This window comes from Ascochyta rabiei, chromosome 6, assembly GCF_004011695.2.
Source record: "Ascochyta rabiei chromosome 6, complete sequence".
Classification (NCBI taxonomy): domain Eukaryota; kingdom Fungi; phylum Ascomycota; class Dothideomycetes; order Pleosporales; family Didymellaceae; genus Ascochyta; species Ascochyta rabiei.
In genome coordinates this window covers 1,934,398-1,954,084 of record NC_082410.1, presented here as the reverse complement: position 1 = coordinate 1,954,084, position 19,687 = coordinate 1,934,398, and the positions used below count along the sequence as shown (strand labels likewise).

General features: G+C 50.6%; 4 protein-coding genes across 4 annotated transcripts, besides 1 other annotated feature; 2 read left to right on the top strand and 2 right to left on the bottom strand.

The window, feature by feature from the left end:
* Nucleotides 1–4,068: 4,068 nt before the first annotated feature.
* Nucleotides 4,069–5,425, top strand: EKO05_0004585 (uncharacterized protein; the record flags this gene model as incomplete). The annotated part of the gene is made up of 3 exons (XM_038939119.1): nt 4,069–4,927; nt 4,980–5,148; nt 5,239–5,425. The coding sequence occupies 3 exons, from the start codon at nt 4,069–4,071 to the stop codon at nt 5,423–5,425; spliced, it is 1,215 nt and encodes a 404-aa protein (XP_038800367.1).
* Nucleotides 5,426–9,326: 3,901 nt separating this feature from the next.
* Nucleotides 9,327–10,968, top strand: EKO05_0004584 (uncharacterized protein; the record flags this gene model as incomplete). Its single annotated transcript, XM_038938875.1, has 2 exons — nt 9,327–9,524; nt 9,571–10,968. The coding sequence occupies 2 exons, from the start codon at nt 9,327–9,329 to the stop codon at nt 10,966–10,968; spliced, it is 1,596 nt and encodes a 531-aa protein (XP_038800366.1).
* A 229-nt stretch (nt 10,969–11,197) lies between these two features.
* EKO05_0004583 (uncharacterized protein) lies at nt 11,198–12,811 on the bottom strand (the record flags this gene model as incomplete). Its single annotated transcript, XM_038945607.1, has 1 exon — nt 11,198–12,811. One exon carries the CDS (start codon nt 12,809–12,811, stop codon nt 11,198–11,200), a length of 1,614 nt encoding a protein of 537 aa, XP_038800365.1.
* A 689-nt stretch (nt 12,812–13,500) lies between these two features.
* Nucleotides 13,501–15,367: a mobile genetic element.
* An 827-nt stretch (nt 15,368–16,194) lies between these two features.
* EKO05_0004582 (uncharacterized protein) lies at nt 16,195–19,138 on the bottom strand (the record flags this gene model as incomplete). The annotated part of the gene is made up of 3 exons (XM_059636421.1): nt 16,195–17,770; nt 17,825–18,679; nt 18,726–19,138. 3 exons carry the CDS (start codon nt 19,136–19,138, stop codon nt 16,195–16,197), a joined length of 2,844 nt encoding a protein of 947 aa, XP_059492404.1.
* Between the last annotated feature and the right edge of the window lie 549 nt (nt 19,139–19,687).

The following is a 19,687-nucleotide window of genomic DNA, read 5'->3' as shown; positions in this document are numbered from 1 at the left end:
TAACCCTCAGGGTAAGAGTGACCGATTTGAAGTTGGATGGGGAACTTCTTCAAAGCATGGCGCTTGAGCGCTGTGGCGGCCAGTGTCGGTTCACCAGGGGCGGTCGTTACTGAGAGCTTCACAAGCGAGGTAAGAGGCCGCACGGCAATGACTTCTGCTGTGCAGTAGTTTTGGACAGACATGGTGTCACAGATTATCGAGTCGTCGAACATGACTGCACTGATGGTAAAAGTGTCGCCGTCACGAACGCCGTGTGCTTTACCAGCGTCTACTCGAACGGTCCCATCCCGACACTTGATCACCGGGATAGGGGCTGGCCCAATGCGTGGATTGTCATAGCCAAAGAAGTCGAGGGTCTTGTTTCCCGGAACCACGGGAGTTTGAGTGTGTCGGTATTGCTCTCTTGTGCTCTCGATTCGGGCACGCAGGATCTGCTGGATGTAGTGTAGTTTCCTGCCAATTCCGTTATACTTTCCAAAAATTTCTGCAGGAAATATGACAAGACACCATGGATCTTACCTTTAATCGTAATTTCATCCACATGCTGAGATAACAGTATATCCGTCCGGGTTCACAAGCCAATTGGGTGCGAGAGATGCACCGCGGTAGGCTGGACGTCTGAGTTCATCTCCAGAGCTGAGAGTCTGCCCCTTTGCCAGCGGGTGCGCGTTGTCGATTTGGCGGTCGTTTTCAAGGCATCAGACAGAAGCATCGTTACGCACGACACTTCCTGAGAAGCAACAGTCCAGGACGAGCGTCACTTTCAGCCCCTTATCCACCATGTCCTTCAGCAACAATGCTAACTGACCGCCATGTAGATACTGAAGTTCAAGCCCGTCACGTCGAAGAAGAACAAGGGCCAGATCTCCTGTGGAAGGATTTGAGAAAGCGAATGTTCGCTTGCCTATGTCCGGCGAGTTCGCGCGAGGGGGTCTTATGGCGGTTCCGTGTCCGGAGAAATGCATGCACACGAAGTCTCCTTTTTTCGCATTTTGCGTTATCTTCTCAATGGTGTTGATCATATTGCTACAGGTCGGCCAGGATTAAGGGTCTCCATCCAGACAAGGCGATATCGCACCTGTAGAAAGGCTAGCTGTAAGCACATAGGCTTGAACACCGGGCTGAGGTATACCGTCCAGATGCTTTTTGATCATGTGGGCATCTCGTACACAGCCTTTCAACGGCTTGTAGTTTTTTGGATAAGTGTCAATGCCAATGAGAAGCGCATAGTGGGAAGGTCCATCAGCCTGATTTGCCATGTTCCTTTGGTGTATGTCTTTACACTGGCGTTGGCAGCGGCTCCTCGGGCACGCCAATGCGATTTTATACGAGCTACATGAGGTCCTTCACCGGTGTTGAAGGCGTCTAGATGTTGACAGCGATTGCCACCCGCTCATTATTGCTTTGAAAAAATTCCCCAGTCGTACCATGAAGCACGTATAGCTCTCTTGTGATAGATTCCACGTAACTTTACAGGAGGCCCAAGAAGTCGTGGCGCCGCTAAACCGACAGGGATGTTTGTCTGGACGAGTCAAACATTGGGATCCTGCAGATACGCCGGTGACCACGTCTACCTGCCTGGTAAGCTGCCTCAACCTCTGCGACTTCACCGGTGCGGGGCATACATATAATACATCCCGAAAAGCTTTTTCACTGCAGTCTCAGGCGCGGATATTGGTTGTTCTCTTATGCTGCTTTCAGATCCTTCTCCTCAATCTCCTCCCCATCTTCAGCCTCCTGACCTTTGGCATCGCTGAGAGTGTAGACTCCTACTGAGATGACAGATGCGATGTAGTACGGACCGTTACAAGTGCCATTTGAATTAACCACTTTCAGTGTATCTCCAACGCGGAATGTGCTTGCCTGGAATCAATCATCATCTTGAAAGTGCCTGACGCATCTGCTCTGAGCACAGGGAATCAACCTGCTTGTACCGCCTCACCTGTGACCGATCGTTGTCGTCATCGAGCAATGAGCTGGAATTCCCAGTTCTATGTGACTTTAGTAGCACGTACAGATACACGGAGACTGGTGAAACTTACTCCTCTACATCTTCCATGTTGTGGGGTATGGGCATGCAGGATTTGTCTCAGTGGTTGCGAGGATCAGTTTCTGTTGCTTTTGGGGGCAGCTCGGCTTTAACTGCTCCTCGGCACTTTTGTTGCGTAGCCCTCTGACCTGCATACAGCATCGGGGTTGTGCATAAATGCTCTGCCTGCCATGATACGATCTCACCGGAGCCATACCTACATCCAGCATTCCTATATCTACATCCCCACTCATCTTTTGTGCTCGAACCCCACCCATCAAACAGACTTTGTGAACCTACTGCCTCAGCGACGTATCATGACGTCTGCTGCAAGCCCAACACAGGTTGCATACAGTATACTAACCCTTGTTGCACGTGACCATACACTAACTTTGTCTGAGTCGAAGACCACATCAAGGGATGTCCTCGCTTTGCTGCCCATCTCGGTGCCCACATACAATTCTTCCTTTCTCGACGCTTCAATTGTCTGCGGGCACGAGTCCTATTGTTAAAGCAGGATAGGTTGTGTGTGCTTGAAGGAAGATTGGATCAGATCGACCATAGTGAACGCTGTCCTCTTTTCTTAGGCGCAAGCCGACTGGATGCAAATGCAGAACGGCTGTCGACTCCGGCTGCAGTCGAATCAAGTCTTGATGATTATGGTAGGAGACAAGGAGGCAATCGACAGACGTAAAGGTCAAAACACTTACGAGGACAGATCAATTCGTTCAAAGCAGTCGCACCGTGCTGAGCCTGGATGCCGCGGAGACAAGAGATATCGAGAGCGTGCAGAACTGGGTGACCGGCAATGGGACTGTCGCTCGAAAGGAGACAGGATACCTTGAACACTCGAGAGAACTCGCTCGTCTGGCGCCTCTGAAGGAGAGTGCACTTTCCAAGGTAGAGATTCCAATCGCCATCGTTCTTTAGCTGCATGATTTCTCGACATATGCGGGTGCCTCGTCATTGATTACGGTGTAACAAAGGACACGTCGAACTGGACGAACGAACACGTGGTGTGCGAGGCTCAGACTACAGGAACTGGTTTCATTCAAGCAGACAATCCGCGTAGCTCTGTCAACGAAGAGGCCCTAGGAGTCGCGACCTGGGCTGTTGGCTCGTGCCGGACAGGTGTACCAAGGCGTCCAAGCAGAATTCGGGTGCAATCGGGCAGGTCGAGCGCGTTTCTGCCGCAGTCGAGCGCGGTGTGCGTCGGTCAAAGGTTGATCCGGCCGCTAGTCGAGGCGAGGTGGAACAAGCCCCTGTAGATCAGGATCTCGAACCGTTCGAGGGTGGGCAACGATTTGGCGGCTTGGCCTTGGCAGTCCGGGGGCCTGGAGCACTGCAGCTGTAGGCGCTGCTCTCGGCATTGGGAGGCACCGCAGGCACGGTAGGTAGGCTCTACAGTTCAACACCTTTCTGCGCCCCTGCAGGACAGTCCTCAACAGACTCGCAGTTGGTGTGAAAACCCAGGAAGGCTAAACCCCCGATGCCTGGACGTGACTTGAGAATTGCTGAGCCCCATAGCAGATCTTCAGGGCCCATGGGGGCTTCGTGTTATCTGGGCCCGATGCGGCTACTCTGCGGCTCATCTCTTGGACCCTGGCCTGGGTCCCTCAAGGCTCCGAAGTACAAAGCGCTGCGGCAGAATCCCCATCGCGCATGCTCTGATAACGCAAGCAACACTATATGCAGCGAAGACGCTGACGGTCCTCCTGCTTGCGTGCTTTGCGCGCTCGTCAGCAGTATTGAATCCCACCAGACATGCTCACCGCATCCGTTTTCGTTGGATAGCCGAGGCGGACTGTGCGCCGACATCAAAATCTCGGTTCGAGGCCCACTGTTTCCGCAAGAAAGGCGGTGTCCTGTACGCACGGCTATCTGGGTGGTGTTGAAACGTATCTTGGGTCGTTTTAGCTTAGACTGTGTTGTATCAAGGGGCAGATTTTTTTCGCCTCCTGCCCTGGGGGCGTGTACAAAAGTTGGGCGCCCGGCGCCACGTTGGAACGTCCATTCTTCGATTCACCTCTCCCTCAACAATGATCACGACAACGTCCCGGGTTCAGGTGCCTTCGGTCAAGACCAGGCTCACTGCTGTGGCCGACGTCAAGCCAGTGCCTGACGTCAAGACCCTTCGAGATGCTATTCCGGCGAAATGCTTCGAGCGCTCCCTTATCCGCTCTTTCTCTTACGTCGTCCGCGATCTCATCGTCGTGAGCGCGCTCTTCACGTCAGCCGTGTGGCTTTCTAGACTCGAGGCCCCATTGTTCGTCACAGTCCCCTTGTGGATTCTTTACAGCTTTGTCCAAGGCCTCTTCTTCACAGGTCTCTGGATCCTCGCGCACGACTGCGGCCACGATTCTTTCTCTGACAACCTCGCTGTCAACGCTACGACAGGATGGGCTTTGCACAGCATGTTGCTTGTGCCGTTCTTCAGCTGGAAATTTAGCCACGCACGTCATCATCGCTACCACAATCACATGGAAAAGGACACCGTTTTTGTGCCCCACCGCAAGTCAGACGCCGACGCTAGGACCACTGAGCCAACCACCATGGAAAAGATAATGGACCACTCAGCTGCCGACACACCATTCATCCAAGTCTGCGCTCTCCTTTTCCACCAATTGCTCGGCTGGCCGGCGTACATCCTGGTAAATGCTGGAGCGGGTATGAAGAGCTTGACAAAGAGCGACCGTACTCAATCCTCTATGTACAAGCAGAGCCACCTGGATCCTACTGCCCACGTTTTCACTCCCTCCGAGGCGCCTTTCGTCGCATTGAGCAACGTCGGCCTTGCTATCACATTGGGTTTGCTGTACCTGGCCTCGAGGAGCGTAGGAGGCTGGACTGTTCTGTTGGCGTACGGCCTGCCATACCTGTGGATGAACCACTGGATTGGTAAGATACGCGTTTTTTACGCCACTGGAGAATGAAAGCTAACGGATTACAGTCGCCATCACTTACCTTCACCACACGCACCCGAATGCTCCTCACTACGAGGCAGAGGACTGGACCTTCATCAAGGGAGCTGCTTCAACTGTCGATCGCGAATTCGGCTTCATTGGTCGTCACATCTTCCACGGCATCATTGAGTACCATGTCGTACACCACATGTTCCCGTAAGTCTATTCCCAAATACGATCCTTCGGGCTGCAGCCGGACTGCATCTTGATCGAATCCACGTAAGCAAATTAACTAACCCCAAACAGCCGTATTCCCTTCTACCACGCTGAGGAGGCCACATGGGCCATTGCACCCCTGCTTGGCGAACGCTACATCCAACAGAAGAGCAACTTCTTCTCTGACCTTTGGGAGAGCTTCACGACTTGCAAGTATGTTGAGGAGGGAACTGGTGCGCAGGCTGGAGGTTTGGTCTGGTCGAAGACAAAGGCATGAGGAAGGGCTAACAACGATAATGTCCCGACAATAAACTAATATAGACGAAATGACTGATCCGCATGCAAATCGACATACAAATTGAGTTGTGATGTTCTGGTCTAGTCTAACCCCATGTATGCGCCTGTTCGAAAACTTGTTCAACTTCACGAACACGAACCTTCTCACGAGTCAAAGGCTCCGCGACACCATTTGACCGCAATTGACCGGCCGATCAGCCCCTCACGTTGTCGCTCGCAAGGATACAAAATTGCAGACGGAGAAGTAAACTTCACGTCTCACACTTTTCACTTGCCCGCCGCCCGATGTCATTATGCTGCGTAGAGTCAGCTACCAAACCCAATGTCGCCAGAATCTGAAATCAGGTCAAGCTGCGGTCGAGTAGAGTTGTCACATCCGTATGAGACCGGACTAACAGTACATCCTATTCAATGCGAGTCGACACTGCGCCATACCCGAAATGCACAACTAGCTGGTTATAGCTGTGGAGTCTGTATAGTCGACCCGTGTAAGAAGCTGCCACACACGTTGCCAATGACTAATCATCTTTGCACAGACGTGGATGGAGTTACCGAATACAAACACAAGAACATCCTCGGGCCCGATTCTGTTCAGCACAGCACCCGCAGCGACATTTCAAGACTCGGGCACCACGGGTACCTTGCACCTGTAAGCGCCTCTCGTCAGCCGGAGCTAGCGAACGGTCAGGTCCGCCGACTGCATCGCACACAGTGATAATCACCTCGCCAGTGTCCCACTCAACGCACCGGCGCACAGATGTCGAACACGGTCGACAGTAATCCAACGCCTGTCTCGTGTGCTTACAACCCGAGTGTGTTGCGCACATCATAGACAGCTGAGCTCACTTACAACCCCCACATTGCATCACGATAACAGAACGGGCTTCGTATCAGCTCTTGCCAAATACTCTAGCAATCCCGTCTTCGAATCAGGGACGACTGAGGTCAGCATCGCAGGAGAGTCGAAGGCCGGCTCCCACACCGTCGTGACCTGGACGCGTTCACGACTATGATCACATCCAAGCCTACGACTGCACGAGTTTTTTTTTTCAAGCGATAACCCCAAAGGCTCTTGCACACGTGCGCTGGGTGCTGAGGCGCACATTTCGATTGCGGTGGGAGATGTTGCACAAGCGTTGTTCGTTGGGTGTCGCCGTTTCGTTGGCGGGAGGTGATGCCGGCTCGTTTTCAGACGCGGGTCAGAGTGGTGGGTGGCTTGCTGTGCTTGGTTGCGTGCATGAGTAGGCTCTGTGATCGCAAAAGATCAATGGATGTAGTCATTCATAAGGGCCCTTTGGCATCGGTGCATATTCTGACAGAAAGTGAGAGGCCGGGAAATGACGATGAGGTTCTAGAGATGCATTGTTTTAGAAACAGTGCGGCTGTTGAGCGAACTGTTAGCAAAACTATGATACTCAAGGCTTGCCCATTGCGCTGAAAACTTGAGTTTCGCGTACGTAATTGATGGCATGCCAACAAGACACGCATTCAACACGGTTGCATTAGTTCTACCAAACCGTGCATGCCTTCCTTGCCTCTCTTCTTCGATACGTTTGCCTGAGAGGCCTGCGACTAGAAAACGCTGTAGGTGAGTTTGAGAAGGGAGAGTGACTCAAGACTGATAGAAGTCATTTGACAGAGTGCAGTAAGAAGCGCGCGGACCCCGGCGAGCGTTTTTCCCCAGCAGCTTCGAGGCGATAGAGGGGCCTGAGTACCATGCGAGTGTGCGTAAGAGCAAAATGAATATTGCACGCTTCTCTCCAGCCTTGTCACAGTTGTTGCAGTCTATGTTCGATTTGATAAGTGCCCCCTCTCATCAGCACTCTGCCAAGGTCTTCTCTTATCATGGACTGCGATTATCCCTTGTTGTGATCGATGCTCAACATTTCGGCAGGTTGATGAGGATACAGCAGGTTCCGTCAAAGATTGGAGCATTACCTCCATACAGTTCAGCCTGTAGAGCCGTATGTTCGTCCTAATACACCCTGACAATGAGATGGTCATTACATTCACACAGAGCTTGAGAGATGCAGCTTGAACCAAGCTCAGTGCAATCGTTTTCCTCGATCATCCGCACTCCGTAGTGTTCGAGGCTTGATGATTTAAAATCGAGAGCATATATCCTTGTACACGGTTACAAATACTCAAGTAGACTTGATGTTTTGGGATTTTAGCGAAAATGTGTTGGCCCAGTGCCGGTACATTGTAAAAGCCAGTATCGGGGTGCACCTCTTGACGTGACGGATGTCATGGGAAGAGCAACGAGGCGCTGGGGGAAAGGGCGAATATAGCCTGTGAGTGAGTGCTTTTAGCTGGGGGGCAGTCGCAAGCCAACGTTAAGTTTCTATTGGGGTTGGTTTCAACTTATAGAGAAGGAGACACCGACCTAAGCAGAGTAGCGTTGAAGTGATGGAGTTCGATAATGAGAGTCGCCTCGACAACATCGGCACTTCGTACCATGGGCGCAGTGAGAATTCAGAGCATGTGATGCAAGTCAATGGCCTCAAGTGAAGAGCAGTTGTTCCATCGAAAGCTCGAGACTGTTGAGATTTGCGACTCCAAGCGCACCCCCTCGCAAGTACCATACCTTGCTCCTGGGTACGCGTACCACACTCTAGTGCTATAATGTCACCCAAGGCTGTGTACAAACAGTGACTCTTGCTCTGCATTTCAGTGGTGATTGCTCTGTTTCGTCCTAAAGCTTGGATATCTACGTGGTCGTTGGACATTCCAGCCATCAACACAGTACCAGCGTTTGTGTAGGATCATAGCTGTGATTGTGAGGGGCTGCGGCAGTAACCCCAAAAAAAGCAAGGCCGGGGAAGCAACGTTGGAGAAAAACTGGATCTGGAGAGGACGATGTGCGTGGGGATGGTTACAATGGGTCTGATCCATAATGACGTCGCGAGTGTCAAGTGGGATAATATCGCTGTTGGACCTCGGCGGCTTACACCGGCGGCTGCTCTACTGCTTCTGGAAACCCTGCCAGGTAGACACACTACAGCTAACAGGTCCTGAAACATCCCACCTTCCCAGCAACCAAGCATTACCGCACAACAACACCAACATGAATCGTCCACAGCCGTGCCGGTGCGCTATCGACCTGGCCGTGCTACTGCGAAGAGAGATATGTACACCGCTGACCAGTTCGAGATGCATCGAGACTCTTCTTCCTCAGCACGCTTCCACCAGCACGTAGCGTTTGGAAATGGACCACGGAGATGCCTTCTGCGTCTGTCAACTGTTCCGTCTGTTACAATACGAGCAGTCATCGTGCGGCTGTCCTAGTGAGCGCGCCGTTGACTCTGACTAGCACTCAACCGGAGGTACATCCGGACGAGAAGTGCGGCTCAGCAACAAACTCGGCTAGTTTGGTGATGCAGGCTGGCAGCAATCGTCACTCCGGACACCAAGCGAGATAATCCACTAATGAGGGTTAAGATTTTTGGCACCACTGGGCACGGCCGCCACAAAGCTTACTGCGGGGCCCCATGGGCGAGCCAGAACCAAACCAGACTTGCGCCCGACCCCGAGCCGTGTGTTCGGGCTCCAACTGCCCAGTTTTCGTGTGCTGCTGCTGGGTGAGCCTGTCCTCGGTGGCGCTTTTCATGTGCATGCGGCTCTTCGGTGATGGCGTCCTCGGCATATCCTGCGATGAGAGCACCGCGTGTCTTACCCATGGGGGTTGGTGGGGATAACCCCTACTGGCGCGTTTGCGCTCCGACTCCGAGCCCCAGATGATAGCGCTCCTGAGCAGTGGAGGCGGAATGTCGTATGAGAAACGGTATGTATTTAAGCTTGGGTGCCGCCCGCTTAGCTTAGCCTTGCATTGCTTGTCGTCTTCTTCGCACTTGCACGTCAACAGCAAAGGATCAGCAAAGATGTCCAGCATCACTGACCCTAAACGTGACTTCGAAACTCACGAGAAGGGTGTCATCCAGCATGAGACGCTCAACGACAAAGAGGCTTTAGAAGCCTCGTATGAGGCTGAGAACCGCGAGCATGACATGGGTCTATGGGAAGCCGTCAGAGACTACCCTATGGCCTGCTTCTGGGCGTTCATCTTCTGCTTCACTATTGTAAGTGCTAACATTCCATGCTCTGGTCCTAGCTGACTTTCAACAGGTCATGGAATCGTTCGACATGTTCCTGAACGGTAACTTCGTTGCTCTAGCCGCTTTCAAGAAAAGATACGGTGTCGAGGTAGACGGAGCGTTTACCATCCCTACAAAATGGCAGAGTTCCCTCTTCCAAGCTGGCCAGTGCGGTGCCTTCATTGGCGTCTTCCTCGCTGGACCCATCACCAACCGCATTGGTTACCGATGGACTACCCTCCTGGCGCTGGTTCTCATGAATGCTACCATCTTCATCTCTTTCTTCGCCGACTCGCTCGAGGTCCTCGTTGTTGGACAGGCCTTTGAAGGTGTCCCATGGGGCATGTTCATCGCCAACTCTCCCGCCTACGCATCTGAGGTCGTTCCCCTCGTCCTTCGTGGTGCTTGTACCGCTACTCTGCAGATGTCTTGGTCTATTGGAAGCATCATCGTCGCTGCCGCCACCTACAGCTTCAACAAGCGTAACGACGAATGGGCATGGCGCGGACCCCTTGCACTCCAATGGGTCTTCCCTCTTCCGCTGATGGTTCTTATTTTCTTCGCGCCCGAGTCTCCGTGGTGGCTTATGCGTCACGGTCGCAGGGAGCAGGCTCTCAAGTCTGTCAAGCGTCTTGGCCGCAGGAACGGAACTCAGGCTTCTGCTGAGGAGACAATTGCTATGATGGAGCGAACTGTGAATATCGAAGCCCACCTGGGTGGTGAGCCCAGCCTCTTGGATCTCTTCAAGGGTGTCGACCTCAGGCGAACAGTCATCACCTGCTTGATCTACGCATCTCAGAACTTCGCCGGTAATCTGATCGCCAACCAGGCTACTTTCTTCTTCGAACAGGCTGGCATGTCGACCGACTTCTCTTTCAAGCTCAACCTCATCAATTCCTGTCTTCAGCTCGTTGCCAACGCTCTGTCATGGCCACTCAGCGCCTACCTTGGTCGCAGGACAATCTTCCTTGGCGGTGCTTTCGTCAACATGATTCTGCTCATCATCCTCGGTATCTGCGCCACGATCTCGCAGAGTTCTGCGACAAACTACGCTCAGGCTTGCCTCGGTGTAATCATCTCTTTCGTCTTCGCCGGATCTCTTGGGCCCATCTCGTACTCCATCATTGCTGAGACTTCTTCCATCCGTCTTCGTCCTCTGTCCACCGGTGTCGGTCGTGCCGCCTACTACGTTGCTGAGATCCCTATGATCTACCTCTCCTCGCAGATGCTCAACCCCACCGGATGGAACATGGCCGGCAAGTGCGGATACATTTGGGGAGGAACAGCTTTTGTCTGTCTTGTTTCTGCATACTTCGGTCTTCCTGAGATGAAGGGCCGCTCTTACCGTGAGCTCGATATTCTGTTCAAGCGCAAGGTTTCTGCCAGGAAATTCAAGTCCACCGTCATCAAAGTCGATGAGAACGAATAAAGTATCCATCAAGGAATGGAGGTCTTTTCGGTCTGCTAGAAGGATATACAAGTGTTGTGGTGATAAGTGCCACAATTGCAAATACCATAGTCACCGTCCTAATTTCAAGTAATGCTAACAAGGCATTTGCATTTCAAACACTCTTTCTCTTGATACATTGGTGACCCCTGACGAACTCTATTCGGCCATGGCTACGCCGACCAGCTCTGAACACCATAAGCTATCTGCATCACAGTCCATAAACATCGTTGTCGAAAAAGACCAGCACAGCCTCGCTGCCCCTGACACTCAATTCGCCATCGTCGCTGACCGTCTCGATTACCATATCGCCCGTCGGTTCACCCATAGGAAATGACTGACCAGCCCAAGTCGACAACTTACTGTCCCCTGTATTGACATACGGCGCAGTCAAACGCTTGGCGCGCACGGAGTCCCCCTTGCCAGCATGCGCCAACGAGGACAAGTCCACTTGAATAGCTGAATTGGTCGTCGAGTTCGCGTAGTATGGCTTCATGTTCACGAGAGCGATTTTGGAGATTTGATCGTCGACGTAGAACGCGTACGCAGCGAACGATTCTGGATCAGCACCAGCCGGCGCTTCAAGTGCTCTGACACGCGTCCCGGAAGTGGCAAATGCTTCGGCCATGAAGAGCTGAGCGAGGAAGGAAGGTAAGGTGCGAGCTGGTCCACGCTTGTTGCTGTCGCGTGGGTAGAGCATGGAGTAAGTACTGTAGCCAGGCGTGCCATTTGCGTCGGGGGTATTGACTTGATCCTTCGATTGCAGAGCCAAGGTGGCGCCTTGGTGGAGATGGGTGGCGGAGGCATTGCGAGTGGCGTAGATGAGCTCGCTATCGACGACCCAAAGAGCTTGAGCAAAGGTGTCTGTGACATTGGGTGCGCCCGAGCACGAGACTGAATTGAACTCTCCGATGTTCCAGCGCGCCCCGACATCAAGAGCTGCGCGAGCCGAAGGATAAATTTCCTCATCACAGTAGCGAGTGAGCTCGGTGTGATTCAAGATGTTCGCGATCGTGGCCAGCGCAGCGCGTTTTGGGTCGCAAGTGGAAAACCCGTATGAGTGGATCGAGTAGATACCAACTTGATCTTCTGAGTCGATGCCAGCAGGAATGAGTGCTACCGGCCGCACTTCAAGACCAGAGTCGTCAGTTGTTGCAGACGAGGCCCACCATCGCTGACTGGTCAGATTTGTATCGCCGGTCGCATTGACAGCCGCATCTATCTCGCGGGTGTATTGCTTCCACTCGCGCACATACGCATCTGTCGAGCGGTTCCAACGGCTCTCCTTGTAGTTGGTCGGCTCGTTACCGAGTTCAAAGTAAGCAATTTTGCTACCCTGGTATGAAGCTGATGCCACTGCAAGTCCTTTGGCAATGTCCAGACTTTGGTTGCCAAAGTTGAGTGTCGAGATGAACTCTGTGCCTTCCGGAAAATTGTCCCAGCTTTTGTAGTAGTCAGGCCCAACTGTCGTTCTCCAGACTCCACCCTCTGGGCTGGTCGTGCGAACAGGATCGCCTCCTTCCGGGTCGAAGACCATGCTATCCATGGTGATGCCACCAGGCCGGATGATAGGATGACCTCCATGCTCGTGGATGCGTTCGAGCACGCTGAGTGTGAGATTGTTCGGGTTGCTGGCATTGCCGAAAAATTCTACCCAGAACGCTGGCTCGAACGAAAACGAGGCGAAGGAGTTGCTGTGCACGATGGAAGCCCCGGCTGCGGTTCTCGGTACATTCAACTTGACCGCCTTGGAACATTCTCCGCTGGGATAGGCATGCGCAGCGCGAGCTGCCAGCAAAGCGGCGGTGATTCGGAGCAGACCCATAATGTGCACGGTGGGATTGCGGCAGCACTCTCACACTATTTGTACGTTTTCAATACTAAAAGTAGCTGTTGGAGAGGCATCATGGGCTATATGGCTAGGGTGATTCGATGGCTCCTTGCATGTGTGTCATGAAAGCGCGCAATTCAGCCCTCATTACACCGAGACGGATAAAATTAACCGTTCACATGCGGGAAAGGAGCATCAAGGTTACACCTGACCCACAGACAGAGGAACGATGGACAAGCAAATCCTTGTTATGGAGAGTTCTGGGGGAGATGGAGAAGTGGGGAAGCGAAGGATGACGATGTCGGTGCCCGCGCCGAGTTTTCAGACGGAAGCATTCGCTGATCCGGATCCGCCGGCTTCTGGCAGCCAACACTCGATGACCTGACTGGCATCGCCCCAACTCACTGCTAATGTTTCTGATGTAAGGCTCCAGGCCTGTCTACTTCACACGATTTATCCGATTCTTAGATCCAATAATCAGATCAATTAGACAATTTAAGGAGTGTCTTGTAAAATTAGATAGTTAGAGGTGTCTACTTATATTATCTAATTACTAGTAGGGTTGTATTTTAGCTGCAGATACTAGTAAATAGCGTTATTAACCTATGTTATTAACTATATAAGGTATAGACAATTAGACAATAGTAAAATTAAACTGTAAAGCTAAAATTAAGTTAGAGAGGTAACGTATTCAACGGGTGAGTCGGCCACACGGGCGAGTCGGCCACTCTGCCAAGACCACACCAACATTCTACCTTATAACGCGATAACTCAACAACAACATAAACCTACGCCCTTAAAAGAGGCTGCAATACAGCTTGCGCTCCAGGCACTTAAATAAGACGCAAACCTTACTATATAACGCGCTGCAGCCATATACAACGCGCCTCGCAGTACACTACGCAATTGATACACAGGACGACCTGCATAAGCTGATTATACGCCAAGTTAACAGAATATAGATCAGACTAAGGAGGATGTGATTGCTAAGTACATTCTTGAGCTAGATGCACAAGGATTTGCCCCTTAGCTAGCTGCTGTAGCTAATATGGCTAATTCTTTGCGTGCTAAGCGCAATATAGGCCATGTTAGCATAAACTGGCCTAATACATTTATTAAGCGCCGCCCTAACCTTAAAGTAAAGTTTAATCGCAAGTACAACTATAAGAGAGCCCTCTGTAAGGATCTAGAGATTATACAAGGCTAGTTTAGGCTTATAGCAAATATTAAAGCTAAGTATAGCATCTAGGATAATAACATATACAACTTTAATAAGACAGGCTTTATAATAGGCCAGATATCTGCAGGAGCAGTTGTTACAGGTTTAGAGCGTTAAGGACAGCTAAAGGCAGTGCAGCAGGGCAATTAAGAGTAGACAACAGTTATACAGGGCATTAATAGCACAGGGTAGGCTATTCTACCCTTTATTATCTTTAAAGGCTGCAACTACCTCTCTGCCTGGTACAAAGAGGACAACCTGCCCTATGACTGGGTTATTGGAGTCTCTGAGAACGGATAGACTACTAACAAGCTTAGTCTAGACTGGTTAAAGCACTTTAATGCCTATACAAAGACGCGCACCTAAGGAGTACACTAGCTGCTCCTTATTAATAGCCACAAGAGCCACAACTCCCTCAACTTCTAACAATACTGTAAGGAAGCAAACATTATTACACTGTGTATACCTCTACACTTATCTCACCTCTTATAACCACTAGATATAGGTTGTTTTACCCCTCTAAAGAAGGTATATAGGCGCTAAGCTAAGAATCTTATATACAACTACATTACTTATATTACTAAAACTAAGTTCCTACTATACTTTATAGACGCCTATAAGGAGACATTTACTTCTAGCAATATCTAAGGAGGCTTCTAAGGCGCTAGAATAGTCCCCTTTGACCTAGAACGGGTTATAATGGGTCTTGATGTCCGCCTACGTACCCCACCGCTACCTACTATAGAAGATGAGCCCTGGTAGTCCCAAACCCCAAGCACTACCCTGCAATTAGGGTCGCAATTAACGCTGGTTTAAGAGAGGATTCAAAGGCATGCAAGCAGCTTACTAACTTTAATAGTTAAGGCCTTTAAAAAGCTTACTAAAGGCGCAGCTATAGTAGCGCATAAGCTAGTGTTGGCTTAAAAGGAGATTACTAGGCTTTAAGCAGCAAATAAGGCTGCTACGCGACGTAAATTGCATAAAAGAAAGCAGTTACAGCAGGAGGAAGTCCTAACAGCTAAGGAAGGCCTTTAATTAACTACTCTAACTAAGTTTAGGGCGCGTAGTAATAGTAAGAAGGCAAGGAAGCAAGTACGTGTTAAAGGAGGTAAGGTAACCTAAAGATGCTGTAAAAAGTGCCACAATATAGGGCATAACTCGCGCACGTATAAAAAGCCTAAAGAAGGTGTTACTAAATAATATTATATACTGTACTACTATAAACAATGCCAATGTGGGCTAATGCAAGCCATAATAGGGTAGAATGTTGGTGTGGTCTTGGCAGAGTGGCCGACTCGCCCGTGTGGCCGACTCACCTGTTGAATACGTTACCTAAAATTGATTAAGTTGTCTAATTGATGTTGCACGTAACCTGGTTCTATGCACGTGATCTGGTTCTGTATTCTGCTTAGAGAGGTACCTGAATTTGATTAATTATTGTTGCACGTGACCTGGCTTATAGCTGCACGTGACCTAGGTTTAATCAGCCCCTAGGGTAGACTTTCTTACAGATAGTCTTAAAATACTATACAGTACCATACAAATTACAGACTTAGTTAAAGTAGACACCCCTATCCGATTATTGACGTGCGCTCACAACTCCTGCTGCATTACACTAGCAGGCACCGGCAGGTGCTAATAACGCTAAAATTGACTAAAACGCACCTACTACACTCTATAGAAATTGGATAAATCGTGTGAAGTGACAGGCCCTTCGTTTTACACTTCCTTGCAGTCTGTAGATGATAGCGACTCTCAGAGTATATCAAACCTGGCTTATAGACCACTTCACGCTGCAGAGTGGCCTAGGACTAAGCTAGTGTCTAGTCTTACCAAACAAAGCGCTGAAACCTTACACATTTTCTTAAGTTACTACAGACTTCGTAGCTAAATGTTGCTGGACTACTTTCTTACGCTACTAAATGCCGCGATTTCCTCGGCTTTTTCACAACTGCCTCTTCTGCATTAAAGAAGACTGCAAAATACCATTTTGTTGGGATAAACCCGAAACAATAAATTTTGGCCGCTTTCAGTAGATGTCTGTCTACTGTGTTAGAAACCAGCTAATCTTTACTTGTCTGCTATCAAAATTCTCGGGTCGCGGTGAAGTTGCTTGATCACAGTGCTAAAGTCTGTCCGGGGGATACTCTATACGTCCTCACTCCCTGTGCTGTCGCTCTCTCTCAACTTCGACCAGTATCTCTCCCAAAGTTCGACCCCTTGTTTCCGCACCGCTTGCTACCAGCAGTTCGATAATGCTCACATAACCTCCCTCTATCGCGTTCTTGAGCGGTTTCCATCCGGCATCGCCAACGTTGCAATCTGCACCTGCATCAAGGAGCAACTTCACAATCTTCTCATGGCCAAAGAACGAGGCCTGTCCGAGAGCAGTACATCCGATAGCTTGCGCATCGATGTTTGCACCCACGCTGAGCAGCATGGTCGTGATCTGTTCATGACCATGCCTTGCAGCTAAAAAGAGGGGGGGCTGGAACCATCTACTTGCATTGACGTCTGCACCTGCGACCAGTAGCATTGACGAAATCTGCACGTGGCCGCCTTGTACAGCCATTTGAAGTGGGCTTTTCGCAAGGAACGATTCCGGTATGGAATCCACGTTGGCTCCATTTTTGATCAAGAAATCCACGGCTGGCCTTTGTCCAGAGCGGGAAGCTACAGCTAGAGCTGTCTCTTTGTTCAGATTCAGGGTATCGATCTTGACGCCTTTATCGAGCAACCAACTAGCCAAGTCCTTATGGCCGCGGATTGACGCCAGATGTAGTGGGCTGTAGTCGTTGGAATCTGCCAGGTGGTTCGACAGTACTTCTGGAACTCCAGGCATAAAGGGGTCAGCGCCATGCTCAATGAGTAGTTCTGCCATCTCCATGTCCCCTTGGCCTACCGCTATCAGAACGGGCGTCCGATACCTGTAATCTTGGGCACAGACTGTTGTGATCACATCGTCTTTCAACTTAGAAAACATCAGACGCAACAACTCGCATAACCCGAATCTTACTGTGACATGCACGTATGTTGAGGTGCAATCAGGGAAGCCTTGAAGGTCTATAAGATAAAACGAGTCCTTTCTGAACAAGACTTGTGCAGCACAAAGCAGCAGTGAGGCGTCTGAAAGGAATGCGCAAGCCTCTTCGCATATATAAGCCTGCACAAACTTTGCATGTTCGCCCCAGTAGGACCCTGCATAGTCGAGGAATTCGTGGTTGTCGAGTCGTAATTGCAGGTCCGTAGTGTTATCTACAACTGGTCGAAAATCGTCTATAGAAAGATAGTTTAGACACGTCATGGTGACGTCTACCTTTGCCTCGGGATTCCATGTCTCCAGAATGTTTTCAAGAAATTCTTGCGTAGTATAGTGTACAAGTCGAATGGTCCCACTTTCTTCTTCGACGGTAATCAAACCAGCGCAAACGGATACAACATCCTCGATGTCTAGCATATTGTCTGAATCAAGTTCTGTCGCCCCTGACTCTACTGCAAAGGCGCAGAGTAGCTCAGTCACTCTTAGCGGTCGGCGAGCGAGTGTTATCCATGATAGTGCACGCTTCGCCAAGGCAGAATCCCCGTTCAGTTGGTTGTCAATGCGTTCAATTGCATCGCCGTACGCGTCTTTGAGTGCTGATTGAGACTTGGACAATCGTGCCAATGTGGAGAGAACGGCTTTTTTTGTCTTCTTGTCTAAGAGTGAGTCCACATGTAGGCGAGCAAGCAGGAACCTAGAATACGTGTCAGTGTCGTGGCTGAACGTAGTGGACAGCTAGTAGACGTACATTCCATCGATTGCTGTTGTGATCTCGTCTCGAACCTGATCTTGCAACGAAATGTCCCGCTGGATGCATCTTGGGAGTCGATTGAGTTGTCCAGTCACATATTGCTTGACATCGTCAGAGTCCGCTCGCACTACTAACATCGTCGCAATTGGGAACTCGGCCACAACATCTGGCAAGGGCCGTGAGGTGACCATCAACTGTAGACCCGCGTGCTGCTGTGTAAGTCGTAAGTGAGCTAATAGCTGGCGTCGAGTGCCGTCACTATCGGAGCATTCATCCAACGCATCGACTACAAGGTACGCGGTGCCCAATTCCGAGACAACAGCCTGGAGAGCATTTGCAAGTTCTTTGGTCGATGGCTTCACTGTTCCACCGTGCCGTCTGTATAGTTCCAGTACGTGATCAGCAATCAGTGCTCGACCTTGTACAAACTGTTTGACAATCGCACCCAGCAGATCAACAATGTTCTGGCTTTCTTGCTCCTTGTAGTTCAAGAATAGATATGCAACAGCCTCGGTATCATTGCGTGTCGTTTTCTCGAGGTGTTCAATCGCAGTGGCAGCTATCACTGTCTTACCAGCGCCAGGGATGCCGGGACAGAAGAGGGTGGCACCTGGTTCACGGAGCCAGGCTGTGAATTTTGGCGAGGAAGTGAACCACTCTCCGGTCCCCTCCTGCTTTCGACCTATGATGTCTGACTTTTGGGCGGGATGATTCGATTGCGATAACCATGCAAGGATCTTTTGACGTTTCTCCTCATCTTGGCTCTGCTGTACTGTATTAAGCCTCGAATGGATCATGGGGATGTCTGCTCGTGTAGATTCGGTGTCTCTTTTGATGGCTTCTGAGAGTTTGCTTGAGAGATTTAGTGATGTCAAAGACACCATATGCTGAGACTCACAAATGGTCCATTTGAAGGGCAACTTCCACCACAGATTTCAGTCGTTCGATCCTATTCAAGATGTCGACCGTTTCTTGTCGTTTGAACTTCCACACCAAAGCTGCACCAGCCTCTTTCAGTCTGCCTCCTTCTGTCATGCCGTCCTGTAGTTTTAGCAAAGCGGCTTTAAATTGATCGAATGGTCCATTTTCTACTGCGAGGGCTCGAACTGCCGTGTACCATGGTTCAGATCCAGTACTCGCTTCGAGGCGAAATCTCAGGTTCGTGAGAAGGCTATGTGTGTTTGAGGCTTCCATCGCACATTGCGCGCGGTCTTTAGAGGCGTTCTTGACATCGTTCAGGTATGCAAGGACTTTGGCAGAGAGCTGGAGGATGGCGATGATGCTGGCTGCAATACTGAGTGGGTCCGTCATGGCGGGCACGCTCAGAGAGGCTGCCCAGCTCGTTCGTGTGATGCAGTGGGAAATGACATTGAGGGAGAGAGGCAATCTATCGAGAGAAAGAGCGATAAATGGCAGGATGGGTGGCCAGGCTGCGGCGACCGCAGCAAGGCATCGTGGCTGTACAGCGCAGCCAAGCTTGCATACACGCCATTCGCTTATCTCTGCTTTAGAGGTCACAGGCTCAGGCTCAGGTCTTTGATTGGCAGGCTAAGTCCAGCAACGTGAACTCTGCCTTACTACCTGACACTCTCTGAAGTCTCTAGTCAGGTAGGGAAGACCCTGGATTAGTGCCTTGACGTCGACATGTTGATGAGGATGCAACGGCGTGTTGGGATAAAGTCGCTCGAATCTACTTGTGCATGTCAATTCTTCAACGCTGCGAGCAATGTGTCCGCGTGCGAGTTGCCTGTGCATGTGGTTTTTTGCATTGAGATGGGGTGGCGCAAGTAGACAATAAGACTCCGACTGAAGGGTTTCAGCGACCTGATTATAGCTGGTGAATCGGTCGTGAATACAATA